Source organism: Protopterus annectens, chromosome 3.part1 (assembly GCF_019279795.1).
Source record: "Protopterus annectens isolate FY-2018-M chromosome 3.part1, PAN1.0, whole genome shotgun sequence".
In the NCBI taxonomy this organism is placed as follows: domain Eukaryota; kingdom Metazoa; phylum Chordata; order Ceratodontiformes; family Protopteridae; genus Protopterus; species Protopterus annectens.
This window is the reverse complement of record NC_056732.1, coordinates 177878624-177893109: the sequence shown is the minus strand read 5'-3', so window position 1 is coordinate 177893109 and position 14486 is coordinate 177878624. Positions and strand designations below refer to the sequence as shown.

The window sequence follows — 14486 nt, the reverse complement described above, 5'->3', positions numbered from 1 at the left end:
GGATGTCCTTCAAGGATGCATCTGCAGTCATCACATATGGGTTGTCCTGCCTCAGGCAGCCCTTCGGTCGGCCGGATTCCAAAGTCTGGGTCCGGCATCGGCTGATGTCGCACTTTCCCCGACGTCCGAGCGCCTGGGGTATAAAAGCATCAGCCGACGCCATCTTCCCCAGTCTTTCTTGCTGCGTGGTGCCCGAAGCAGAAGCAGTTCGCAAGTGCCAGTCGGCAGCTCCTGTAATTCAGCTACCAAAGACTTCAAAAAGCTAAGTACCCCGTTGGGGACTCTTTCTTGCCTCAGCCAATGTCAGATAAAGTTAATAATTGTTTAACTTGTGGGAAACAAATACCTCATAAGGATTTCCACTCTTACTGCCTCCCCTGCCAAGTCCCAGACCACGACGTCTCGGCCTGTTCAGCCTGTGCTTCCTTCAACCGACGCACTCTTAGACGTCGGGCGGAGTTTGCAGAGGAATTTTTTTGGGGCTAGTTTTTCGTATAAGATGCCGTCGGAGACTCCGACTTCTCATTTAGTTAAGAAACGGAAGGACAAGGACCGACACGCGGGCAGCGGTTTCGCTGAAACCACGCCAGGCCTACATGAGTGTCTCTGTCTCGCTGAAACCGAGTCCTTGACTTCCATTACGAAACCGCTCAACCGACTACCTCGGTCCCGGAGGCCCCGGCCGAGTCTGTTATTGAATTTCCAACAGAAACTGGTGTCCTGGAACCTTCCGACACCATTCCTTTAGACAAATCTACACCAGCACGTGGTGCAGCCAGGCCTCCTGCATCCATGTCCATTAAGGCATTCTCCAGGGCTAAAGCTGCTAAACTCTCAAAAGCTTTGCCTCCCAAGGTTATCCCTCAGGGACCCTCTACTGGTTCACAGATTCTAAGCTTAGCAAGAGGATCTTATCTTCTTAATTAGGGGTTCTCAACCTCATCCGGACAGGGGCTCTCAACCTCCTCCAGACAAAAGGCCCAGGGTTGAGCCCTCTGATCCCCACTCCTCAGATGAGGCCTCTGTTGGCTCTACTCTCTCGGACCACCAGGAGGAGGCTTTTTCGGCCTACGAGGATTCTGATGCAGAGGAATCTATTCCCTCGGCCTCCCCTCCTGAAGAGTTTTCCTTTGGGGAGACACTACACACCATGAGAGAGCATTCCCAATGACAGGGCCAGGAATTCTCTGATTCCAGGAAAAGATTAAGGACCTTTTTACATTTGCCTCAGCATAGGCCTTTAGCTATTCCTCCTGTTTTGAATGTCATTGATGATGTGTACTCTGACTCTAGCACAGCCCCTGATTCTCTCCCTCTGGCTCCTGCCAAACCCGATAGGTACTACAGGGTCCCGGACTCCCTTCTTTACCTTTACAAGGCCCACTCTGCTGATCCAGAAACTATTTCCCAGGGCCCTAAAGGGGTTGCAGCTGCCACTGCTAAAAATCCTCTCCCCTCTGAAAGGGAGTCCAGAGCTTTAGAGAGATGGGGTAAAAATGTGTATACTTCTGCTACTCTTTCTATGAGGGCATTAAATTGTCAATTTCATATGATACAGTACCAAGAATATTTGTTAGATGAATTGCATAAAAAACTGTCTTCACCTGATCCCCTAGACCGCAAGTCACTTCAGGATCTGGTACATAACTCACAACAGGTTAGCAACCATTTCTTGCAATGTGGTTATGATGCATTGGAAGCTTCATGTAGGTCAGCTATGACTGGCGCAGTCATACGTAGGCATGCTTGGCTGAAGGAACAATCTCTGCCAGACCATGTCAAAGCAAAGCTGCTGGATGCTCCTCTGGAAAAGCAAAAGTTATTTGGCTCCACGGCTCAGGAGGTCCTGAAGAAATTTGAAGAAAGGGCAAAATCCGTACAAACAGTCAAAGATTTTCTCCAAGTACAACCACCAAGATTCAGCAGGAATTGGCCTTCCAAGAATTGGTCCTTTCCAGACACAGAGAGGTTTCAGAGAGGCAAGAACAGGCGTGCCAGAGGTAGAGGGCAAGCTAGAGGCTCCTACAGAGGACGTCAGTGGCAGCCTCCCAACCAGAGAGGTAATGCAGGACCTTCAACTGCTGCACAAGGACAGGCTCAATGACTTTACTTTGAAACCGTCAACCAGGGCTCAATTGGAAGCACCTTTGGGCGGAAAGCTTTCTTTATTCTCAGAAAATTGGCACAGTATTACAAGGGACAAATGAAACCTGTATCCTTTGTCTATTATTTGTAGTAAGTTCAAAATGCTGACTCTACAGCAGCTCCTTCCCATGCTGGGCAAGGGGTCTTGGCTGGTAACTCTAGACCTCAAGGAGGCATACCTGCATGTCCCTATCAGACAAAGTTGCAGAAGACACCTCAGATTTCTTGCAGGGTCAGAGCATTATCAATTCTCAGCATTGCCCTTTGGCTTATCTACTGCGCCCAGAGTATTCACGAAATGCCTGGCATCAGTAATTGCACACTGCAGACTTCAGGGGATTCAAATATACCCATATCTGGACGACTGCCTTATACAAGCGGACAGCCAACAAACTTTGGTAAAACACTTGAATTATACCATCCACCTACTTCAGGCCTTGGGATATACAGTCAACTTTCGCAAATCAAGACTTGTTCCATCCCAAAGAATAACCTTTCTGGGTGCAGATCTAGATACAACCACCCAAATGGCCTTCCTCACAGAAGAAAAACAAAGTCAACTACCCGATTACTTCAAAAATCTGACAAGACAAACCCAGCTGACTGCAAGGAAAATCCTGCAGGCCCTGGGTTACATGGCTTCTTGCATCCTTCTGATTCCACAAGCAAGACTACATATGAGGAAACTACAATGGTACCTAAGGAGTTTATGGACTCAGCACAGTCACAGCCTGGAAACGTTGATACCACTCATTCCATGCCTTCAAAAGGAATTTCTGTGGTGGGCTCAAGCAAGCCAGTCAAACAGGGGTCTGCCTTTCAGCAAACCAATAGCCAGCCAAACCATTACAACAGACGCTTCAGACCACGGATGGGGAGCGCACATGGAGGGCAGATGCATTCAAGGTCTATGGTCACAAAAGAGCTACATGCACATAAACCAAAAGGAAATGCTGGCAGTGATACATGCAGTCGAAGCCTTCAAACCCTTTCTGCATCATGGCCATCTGCTAATAAGGACAGACAACACCACGGTTATGTGGTGCATCAACAAGCAAGGAGGCACCCATTCCTATCCTCTTTGCAGGCTGGCAATGAATCTATGGGAACTTTCCTTGAAACTCAATATACAGCTACAATCCCAGTTTGTGCCAGGGAAAGACAATATACTGGCGGACAGCTTAAGCAGAAATATCATGGATGCACAAGAATGGATGCTGCACCCAGACGTCTTTCTACAGATAACACAATCATGGGGCAGGCCGGACTTAGATCTTTTTGCCTCCCCCCCACAACCATCAACTGAAGAAATTCTGCTCAAGAACATACCACCCACAAGCATGGAAAGTGGACGCTCTCTCTTTCAGCTGGAGAACTCTAACAGTGTATGCATTTCCACCTCTTCCATTAATGACCAAGGTTTTACTGAGGATCAGGACAGAGCAGCCAAAAGTGATTCTAATAGCTCCGGACTGGCCAAAACAGCACTGGTACCCACTGTTAAAGAGCATGTCACGCACGAAACCATGGCCTCTTCCTCTATGGCCACTTCTACTGACACAGCACAATTACAAAACTCTGCATTCCAACCTGAAAACCTTGCAACTAACAGCCTGGAAAATACCTTGACTCCTCAGGACAAGCTATCCCAGAGTGTGAAAGATATTATTATGGAAGCTCGCTGGCCTTCCACAAGAAAGGCATATTCAGCAAAATGGAAAAGATTTCACATTTGGAACACCACAAAGGCCCTAGATGTGACAGTGATGAACATGGCACATATCCTGGAATACTTGGCAGAAATGTTCCACAATGGTCTGTCTTACTCTTCCATTAAAATTCATGCTTCAGCAATTTCAGCAGAGTACAACACTGATCCACCTGTCTTCTCTCATCCTCTCCTAAGACAGTTTCTAAGAGGAATCAAAAACATCAATCCTCCAAGGAAACCACCTCTACCTACTTGGGACCTTAACTTCGTGTTGGAAAAACTAACACTGCCTCCCTTTGAACCAGCAGCATCTGCGGAACTACAGTTCCTGTCTTGGAAGACTGCTTTCCTGCTGGCCATAACCTCAGCAAGAAGAGTATCTGAGTTACAGGCCCTTATGGCAGTACAGCCATTTCTTATTTTTCATCAGGACAGAGTTTCATTGAGAACCAATCCTACATTTATGCCAAAGGTGGTATCCAGGGTTTCGTTAAATCAAGCAATTCACTTGCCTACCTTCTTTCCAAATCCACAAAACAAAGGGGAGAAACTTCTGCACACCCTGGACATAGACAGTTGCGCTACTACTTGGACAGAACTAAAGGTTACAGAAAAACTGACCAGCTGTTGGTAGCATATGCTGCTGGTACACAAGGAAAAGCAATTTCCAAACCGACAATTTCAAAATAGATAGGGAATAGCATTCGTTTTTGTTACTCCTTTCATGGAAAAACTGTGCCAGCTAACATTAGACCTCATTCCACGAGAGTCACAGCCACCTCCACAGCCTTCTTAAGAGGGGTGGCTACCAAGGACATTTTAGAAGCTGCTACATGGAGCTCCGTGCATACATTTGCCAAGCATTACAATTTACCTTTATATTCCAGATCCAGAGCAGGCTTTGCTACGGCAGTCCTGCAGGGCATTTTAGCTACACCATCCTTTACATAGTTCTTCCACCCCCAGATTGGCTATGGTATTCTACACATATGTGATGACTGCAGATGCATCCTTGAAGGACATAGTACAGTTTTGTACCTACCATAAATGTAGATGTCTGATAGGTATGCATCTGCAGTCAGGTTTACCCTCCCTCCTTCCCCTCTGTGGTATTTCTTGGGTACTTACCCCTCTTATAGCTAGCGGGGGTGATCTATTATGGTGTATTTGTTTTTATATTATTGTGCATGTTTGGATTTTTAAATACATCTCTCCAAATTTAGCCTTCCTTGGAGGGCACCTGGCATCTGGGGCAAGAAAAGCTGAGGAAGATGACGTCGGCTGATGCTTTTATACCCCAGGCGCTCTGACGTTGGGGAAAGTGCGACATCAGCCGACGCCGGACCCAGACTTTGGAATCCGGCCGACCGAAGGGCTGCCTGAGGCAGGACAACCCATATGTGATGACTGCAGATTGCATACCTATCGGACATCTACATTTATGGTAGGTACAAAACTGTACTTTCGGCCGTCGTCAGTGATGCGCTTTCGCAGCCCCTGTCGTCGGCCATTTCAGAACCGATTGCCAAAACGGACTCCCACGAGGAGCCAACTAGACCTTTGAGCACTCCAGCTGCAGGACCTTCGGACAATGTTCCCTCGGATGGGTCAGGAGCCGCTGTGCAGGTACCTGCTTCCGAGGGGGTTTTCAGGCCTACACAACTTCTGATAAAGGCAAAGACAAAGGCAAAGACTCCTCCTAAATCTAAGACACCAGCCCAGGCCTCTTCTGATCCGGGACCCAAATCTCAGAAACAGCTACTTAAAATGGAGGAGGACTTACTAACCATGATTAGGGGTTCACATCCCCCTCCAGACAAAAGGCCAAGGCAAGAATTGGATTATGAATCTTCTGATCAGGCATCTATTTCTTCAGTGTCTTCCTCTGAACAGAATTATACTTTCCCTCCTTATGAGGATTCTGATGCTGAGGAATCCATTCCATCAGCTTCTCCCCCTGAGGATTTATCTTTTGGGGAAACATTACATGACGTGAGGGAACATTTTCACTGGGAAGGACAGGAGTACTCGGAATCTAAGAGAAGACTTAGGGATTTCCTTCTTCTTTCCCAACATAGACCCCTGGCTATTCCTCCTATTTTGGATATTGTGGATGATGCTTTTTCTGAGGCTAATTTAACTCCCGACTCCTTTCCTCCAGCCCCTGCTAAGCCCGACAGATATTACAGGGTCCCTGACTCCCACCAGTTCCTTTACAAAACTCCTACTGCTGATCCAGAAACCATTTCTCAGGGTCCTAAGGGGGTTAAGGCCGCCTCAGCTAAAAACCCTATTCCGACAGATAAGGATTCCAGAGCTTTGGAGAGATGGGGCAAAAAAGTGTACACTTCTGCTACTTTATCTATTAGGGCTTTAAATTGCCAATTTCATATGCTAAAATATCAGCAATTTCTACTGTCTGTCTTGAAACAAAAACTGGGTACCATTACTGCATGTGCAGATGATAAGGAATTACACGATTTGATGCATGCCACTGAACAAGTGGGGAAGCATGGTTTACACTGTGGTTTTGATGCCTTTGAGGCTTCTTGCAGGGCGGCTGCCTCTGGCACAGTCATTAGAAGGCATGCTTGGTTAAAGGAACAAAACTTACCTGATCAAGTGAAAGCTAAGTTACTGGATGCTCCTGTTCAGCATAATGTTTTGTTTGGGGCTAAGGATGAAGAGGTGATAAAGAAAATGGAGGATAAGGCAAAATCAATGCAAATGGTTAAGGATTTCTTACAAGTTCAGCCCCCAAAATTTAGCAGAAATTGGCCAACTAAGAATTGGTCCTTTCCCAGCTTGGACAGGCCTCAGAGGGGTAGATATAGGTGCTCCAGAGGGAGGACCCAAGCACAGACCTCTTACAGACCTAGACAGTGGAGTGCTTCCACCCCCAGGGATGGAGAGGACAGACCTCAATCTTATAGAAAACAGGCTCAATGACTCCCCCTGCATGGCTCCAGGAACTTCTCTCCTGGAAGCCCCTCTAAGAGGAAAACTCTCTCTTTTTCAACAAAATTGGACTTGCATAACCCAAGACAAGTGGGTTCTGGATGTAGTTTCAAGAGGTTACAAATTCCACTTTCATACCTTGCTAAGACCAAACTGATGCCCAGACCTACCAAAACACCAGTGGGCAGAGGCATTAAACCAGGTGGGATCCCTCATGGCTATGAGGGCCATAGAACTGGTTCCACAATCAGAGACGGGCCAAGGCTTTTACTCCAGGCTCTTCCTAGTTCCCAGAAAGCAAAATTCATGGAGACCCATCCTGGATCTCTGTCTTAAACACTTTCCTTGAGATATCAAAGTTCAAGATGCTTACTCTGCAACAGCTCCTGCCAATGTTGAGCAAAAATGCATGGATGGTGACATTGGATTTTAAGGAGGCTTACCTACGCATCCCTATCAGACAGGAGTGCAGAAAATACCTCAGGTTCAAGGCCGGCTCGAAACATTAAATTCTCTGCGCTGCCCTTTGGCTTGTCTACTGCGCCCAGGGTCTTCAAGTGCCTGGCACCAGTAGTAGCTTATTGCAGACTCAAGGGAATTCAAATTTACCCTTATCTGGACGACTGCCTTATTCAAGTAGACAGCAAGGATGTCTTACTCCAGCACCTGGAATTTGTTCAAAATCTACTCAAGTACCTGGGATTCACTGTGAATATGAAAAAGTCAAATTTGACATCCTCACAACAGATAACTTTTCTGGGTGCTCTTCTAGACGCAACAACCCCGATGGCATTCCTGACATCTGAAAAACAACAGCAGCTGGCTCCAACTTTCAAAACCTTGGCGTCAGTAACTCTGCTAACTGCAAGGAAATTCCTGCAGGCTTTGGGTTACATGGCCTCCTGCATCCTTCTCATACCAAATGCAAGACTACATATGAGAAAAATACAATGGTACCTAAAAAGTGTATGGTCCCAGCATTGCCACTGTCTAGACACACAGATTGCTGTCTTGCCTTGCCTACAAAAGGAATTCCATTGGTGGACCATGGCATGTCTTCACAACAAAGGGAAAGCCTTCCGTCTGCCTCCAGCCAGCCAAGTGTTAACCACGGACGCCTTGGATTACGCATGGGGAGCCTACTTGCAGGGAAAAGGTCTGCAAGGTTTTTGGACAGAGGGATCAGAAGCACCTACATATCAATTTAAAAGAGATGTTAGCTGTACAGAATGCCCTCTTGGCTTTCAGGGATCTCCTACAACCAGGACAACTACTGAGATGGGCAGACAACACCACAGTTATGTGGTACATAAACAAGCAAGGGGGTTCACACTCCTACCCCCTTTGCAGACTAGCCATGACTCTATGGAACACAGCTCTAGCTTGCAAAGTGGATCTACAAGCTCAGTACCTGCCAGGAAAACAAAATATTCTGGCAGACAGCCTGAGCAGGAACCTGGCAGACGCACACGAGTGGATGCTAGACACCCAAATATTCAAGATGATTACAGAAGCCTGGGGCTGCCCGGACATGGATCTTTTTGCATCCCCCCTCAACCACCAGTTACAGATTTGTTGCACAAGAACATTTCACAGGCTAGCATGGAAAGTGGATGCACTATCATTCAGTTGGAGAAACCTATTGGGGTATGCCTTTCCGCCACTACCTCTTCTTCCACGGGTGTTACTAAAGATCAAGCAGGACAAGCCCAAGATGATGATTTTACTGGCCCCAAATTGGCCTCGTCAATTTTGGTACTCAACACTGATGAATCTATCCCAGGAGCCTCCTTGGATTTTACCTCAGATTCCAAAGCTTTTGTCCCAACACCAGGGCCAGGTTCTGCACTCTCATGTCAAAACTCTCAGCCTAGCAGCCTGGCGAATTCAGGGTCTATGATTAATCCTTTCCTTCCCAAACAGGTCATGGATGTCATCTTAGAAGCCAGACGGCCTAGCACTAGAAAATCTTTTGCAGGTAAATGGAAGAGATTTTGTACCTGGATGCATGCTCAGGATTCGGATCCTCTCATTCCTAATATCCCACTGATTTTACTTTACCTCACAGACATGCTACATAAGGGTTTATCCTTCTCCTCCATAAAAATACATGCCTCAGCTATCTCTGCACATTACAATACAGATCCTCCTATCTTTTCGCATCCACTTCTGAAACAATTTCTCAGAGGAGCAAAAAATTTAAGGCCCCCTAGGACACCACCCATGTTCTGAGAAAACTCACTCTGCCTCCTTTTGAGCCTGCTGCCACATCTGATATTAAGTATTTATCATGGAAAACAGCTATCCTACTGGCTTTGACTTCAGCCAGGAGAGTCCCGGAGTTGCAAGCACTCATGGCTGTGGAACCTTATATTATTTTTCACCAAGATAGGGTGTCTTTAAGGACCAGTCCTACTTTCATGCCTAAAGTGGTTTCCGAAGTGGCTTTAAATCAACTATTCACCTGACAACTTTTTTCAGTAATCCACAAAATAAGGGGGAAAGGATCTTGCATTCCTTGGATGTACACAGACAACTTCATTTTTACCTGGACAGAACCAAGGATATCAGGAAAACAGAGCAACTGTTTGTTTCTTATGCAACAAATTCCCAAGGCAAAGCTAAAACAGACCATTTCAAAATGGATTGCTCATGGAATCGGATTTTGTTACTCTCATCATGGAAAGCAAATCCCAGGAAAAATTAGGACTCAGTCTACCAGAGCTGCTGCTACTTCAGCTTCCTTTCTCAGAGGAGTACCTACCAAGGATATTTTGGAAGCTGCAATTTGGAGTTCAGTGCATACTTTCTCTAAGCACTACAATCTCCCTCTTTACTCTAAGTCTAGGGCAGGCTTTGCTTCTGCAGTCTTGCAGGACCTTCTAGCTGCCCCTTCTACACTATAACCACCACCCTTTATCTCAGCTTTGAGATTCAACCCTACAGTGATGACTGCAACAGTGAAACACGATGAACATAGTACAGTTGTGTACACTTACCATAAATGTAGATGTTCGAGTGTCTTCACTGTTGCGGTCTGGGTTACCCTCCCTCCTGTCCCCTCTTATACTTTCATTAGTGTGGTTTCCTACTTCACCCTTCTTCTGAGGTGTATTTGCTTCAGGGTATGGTGTTTGTTGCATTTTTGTTTTACTATTAGCCTTCACTTTTGGGCACCTGAGATCTGGGGCAAGAAAAACTGGAGAACATGGCATTGGCTGGCGGCTTTGTATTCTTAGTGCTCTGACGTCAGGGAGCATGACTGAACAGCCGACGCCGGACCCAGACTTTGGGATTCTGGCCGACAGAGGGCTGCCTGCCGGCAGGAAGAACCCTACAGTGATGACTGCAACAGTGAAGACACTCTAACATCTACATTTATGGTAAGTGTACACCACTATACTTTTTGGAATTATTAATACAAATATGAACAGGCAATATTTGGCACCTAGAGGAGCAGTCGGAGGTAACTGCAGAAACGCCTGGAGACGTTACTCTGTTGTAATGAGTTAAGGAACAGCCATTGCCAGACCATGTCAAATCCTAATTATTGGATGCACCCTTGCACAAAGACAACTTATTTGGCACAAAGGCAGAGGAGGTCTTAAAAAAAGATAGAAGAAAAAGCAAAATCTATGCAGACAGTTAAAGATTTCTTACAGGTCCAGCCACCCAGGTTCAGCTGGCATTGCCCCTCCAAGCACTGGTCCTTTCCTGCTCCCACTAAGCCAGTTCAGCCCTGACCCCGGGGAGGCAGAACCCCCAGACAACAGCCACAGGGAATGCAGAGATCAAAGCAATGGAGTTCCTCCACTTCAAAACTAGGGAGTGCTAAGCCACTTCCCTATGGTAAGAACTCACAATGACTCTCCACTCCCACCCCCTCCCTCTGCTCACCTGCACTTGTCCCTAGCAGGAAAACTCTCCTTCCACGCAATCACCTCGGCCACCGTTACCAATGGCCGCTGAGTCCTCAACATAGTGTCCCAGGGATACAAATTTTCTTTCCACACACTACCAACCCCAAAAGGGTTCCCATATCTTCCTCAAAACCAATGGGCAGTGGCCAGTAATGAAGTCCTTTCCCTGCTTTCTAGGAGGGCAATAGAGCAAATTCCTGCAGGACAAGTAAGCCAAGGTTTCTACTCCAGGCTCTTACTGGTACCCAGAAAAGAGGGCAGCTGGCGCCCCATCCACAATCTATCCATTCTAAACTCTCTCCTGCTGATACCAAAATTCAAAATGCTCACCCTCCAGCAACTACTACCTATTCTCTCCAAGAATGCTTGATTAGCCACCCTAGACCTAAAAGAGACCTACCTTCACATCCCAATGAGGCAGTCATACAGGAAATGTCTATGTTTCAGGGCAGGATCTCTGCACTTTCAATTCTCTGCGCTTCCCTTTGGCTTATCCACTGCTCCCAGAGTTTTCGCAAAATGTCTGTCTCCCGCCATTGCTTTTTGCAGACAAAGAAATATTGAAATTTACCCATACTTAGATGACTGCGTAATTCAGGCTGACAGGAAAATCTGCTCAAGCCACCTGGCTTTTGTAAAGGCCTTACTGACCTCCTTGGGGTACACTGTCAATGAAAAGAAATCCAAACTAGTACCCACCCAAAAGATTATATTCCTGAGAGCAAGACTGGACACAGCATCCCAGATGGTATTCCTTACTCCAGAAAAGCAAACTTGTCTGACAGCTTATTTCTCTCAACTAGCCCCCAGACCCTAGTTATCCGCAAGGAAAATTCTGCAAGCTTTGGGGTTCATGGCATTTTGCATTCTACTCATTCTTTTATGCCAGACTGCATATGAGGAAACTTCAGTGGTACCTAAAAAGGCTTTGGTGTCAACACTCAAGACCTGGAAACACTTATACCTATGGTACTTTGCTTAAGGAAAGATTTTCTGTGGTGGGCAGCAGCATGCAACCACAACAAGGGACTACCACAGATGCATCAGACTATGCCTGGGCTGCACACCTAGACGGCAGATACATACAGGGCCATTGGAGCCCACATCAAACACATCTGCACATCAACCAAAAGAGATGTTAGCTGTTCAGCACGCATTGACAGCTTTCAGGCCCCTTCTCTCCGCAGGGGCTCTACTGATCAAAACAGACACCACTGTGACATGGTATATCAACAAGCAGGGAGGGACTCACTCCTATCCTCTATGCAGGCTCACCATGACCCTTTGGCACACAGCCTCAGCCATGCAACTACACCTGTTAGCACAATTCCTGCCAGGCTCTCTAAACTCTCTGCCATACAACTTGGAAACCTTCTGGACCAACACGAGTGGCAGCTAGACCAAAAAACCTTCACCCTAATAACGCAAATGGGGCACCCGGAAGGTCGACCTCTTTGTTTCCACTCCAATCATCAACTCAGGAAGTTCTGCATCAGGGGGCCTCACTGCAGGGCCTGGAAAGTGGATGACCTATCCTTCCAGTGGATCAACCTTTCAGTCTATGCTTCCCCCTCCCACTACCTCCTATTGTCAGGGTACTGCTCAAAATAAGGGAGGAAAAAACGAGTGCAATTCTAATTGATCCAGAATGGCCCTCATCAGCACTGGTACTCACTGCTGCACAGCCTGTCCCCTCTGCCACCATGGCATCTCCCTCATATCCCAACCCTCTTGATCCAGAGGGTAGGAGAATTCATGCATCCCCAATTGCAGACGCTCAGTTTGATAGCCTGGCTTATTCCCTGAGTACTGAACAAGCTGCCAATCTCAGTAAACAGGCTCTAGATTTTGTACACAAGGCCAGACGCCCTAGCACTAGAAAGTGTTATGCTGAGAAATGGAAAAGGTTCTGCATCTGCATCCAAGCTAAGTGAGCCGATACGGCAGAGCCCTCCCTACCTCTCATCCTGGATTACCTAGCTGACCCCAACTACACACTGGTCTCTCCTTTTCCTCAATTAAAATTCATGCCTCTGCTGTCTCTGCTCATTTCAACACTGAGCAGCCACTTTTCTCACACCCTCTCATCAAACATTTCCTAAGAGTGGCTAGCAGCTTGAGGTCACCCTGAAGAGCACCTACCCCAGCTTGGGATCTAAACTTTGTGTTGAAAAAATGCATACTACCCCACTTTGAACCAGCAGCTTCAGCAGAGTTGTTTCTCTCCTGGTAAGACAGCCCACTTCTGGCCATCACTTCAGCTAGAAGGGTCTCCGAGCTGCGAGTACTGATGGCTGTGGAACCCTTCATTATCCATGCTGACAGGGTGTCCCTCAGGACTAACCCATCCTTCATGCCAAAAGTGGTGTCCAGTGTGGCTTTCAACCAATCCATTCATTTGCCCACCTTTTTCCCTAACCCACAAAACAAGAGAGAAAGGATACTACACTTTCTAGATGTGCACAGACAGCTTAGATTCTATCTAGACAGGAATAAATCATTCAGAAAGACTGATTAATTGTTAGTCAGCTTTGCTGCATTAGCAGAGGGAAAAGCCATATCCAAGCAAACCATTTCCAATTGGATAGCACACTGCATCCATTTCTGCTACAAACAACACTGGAAATCTCCCCCTAAGGGGGCCAGGACTCACTCTACCAGAGCAGTCCCACCTCTGTAGCTTTCCTCTGAGGAGTCCCCACCAGGGACATCCTGAAGGCTGCAAAATAGACATCTGTTCACACCTTCACCAAGCATTACCAGTTGCCTAACTTTTCCAAATCCAGGGCAGCCTTTGCCACTGCAGTCTTGCAGGGCATCCTAGCCAGCCCCTAGTCTTATTGACTGCCTCCACCCTTTTCCTCAGCTTTGGGAATCAACCCAAATGGGATGACTGCAACAGTGAAACACGAAGAACATAGTACAGTTGTGTACACTTATCATAAATGTAGATGTTTGAGTGTATTCACTGTTGCAGTCCTGTTTTCCCTCCCTCCATCCCCCTTTAATCTCTCTCTCTCCTTAAAAGGAACTTTTTGGTATTTACTTTCTACTGGTGGGGTTCTTCTACCATATACTGACTCCCACTTGGAGGCTTCTGACAGTTGGGGCAAGAAAAACTGATGTAATGGCGTTGGCTGCCTTACTTTATACTACTGAAGACCTGACGTCAGTCCTGAAATGACCGCAACCGACACAGAAATACTACGCCTCTGGTATTCGGGCCGACTAAGGGCTACCCTGGCAGGGATAACCCAAATGTGATGACTGCAACAGTAAATAGACTTGAACAATCTACATTTATGGTATGTGTACACAACTGTAGTTTCTTAGTGCGACTATTTCCTGAAGCTTGGTTTGACAGATAAGCGCAAAGTTTTTGAAATTAGTTGTTCTTGGTAAATATTCGTGTTGCCTGAAATCGGTCTTGGTTTCTGAATGTATACCAGAGCTTTTGTACACTTTTAGCAAAATTTATGTCATGTATTTTTTTCCCCCAGAATCGGAAGAATGATGAAGCATCATATGAAAAGATGTTGAAACTTCGTCGGGACTTGAGCAGAGCTGTAACCATTCTGGAAATGATTAAGAGAAGAGAAAAGAACAAACGGGACTTACTTAATCTAACACTGGAAATTTTGGAAAAAAGGTAAAAAAAAAAAAAAACGTTGTGTATACATGTTTTTATAATTAAGGTATTTACTGTCAGAACACTATTTAAAGATTTGTAATGGTGCTACATTGTTTGCATT

The 14486-nt window shown here is 46.3% G+C and overlaps 1 protein-coding gene across 5 annotated transcripts in view; it reads left to right on the top strand.

Annotated features, from left to right (window-relative positions):
* Positions 1-14486, top strand: part of EPC1 (enhancer of polycomb homolog 1) — a 1950735-nt gene that overhangs the window by 1243013 nt on the left and 693236 nt on the right. For all 5 annotated transcript variants that reach the window (XM_044066705.1, XM_044066704.1, XM_044066707.1 and 2 more), the window contains one exon: positions 14235-14383. In XM_044066705.1, coding sequence (XP_043922640.1) covers positions 14235-14383 — 149 coding nt within the window. The remainder of the gene's footprint in view (positions 1-14234; positions 14384-14486) is intronic.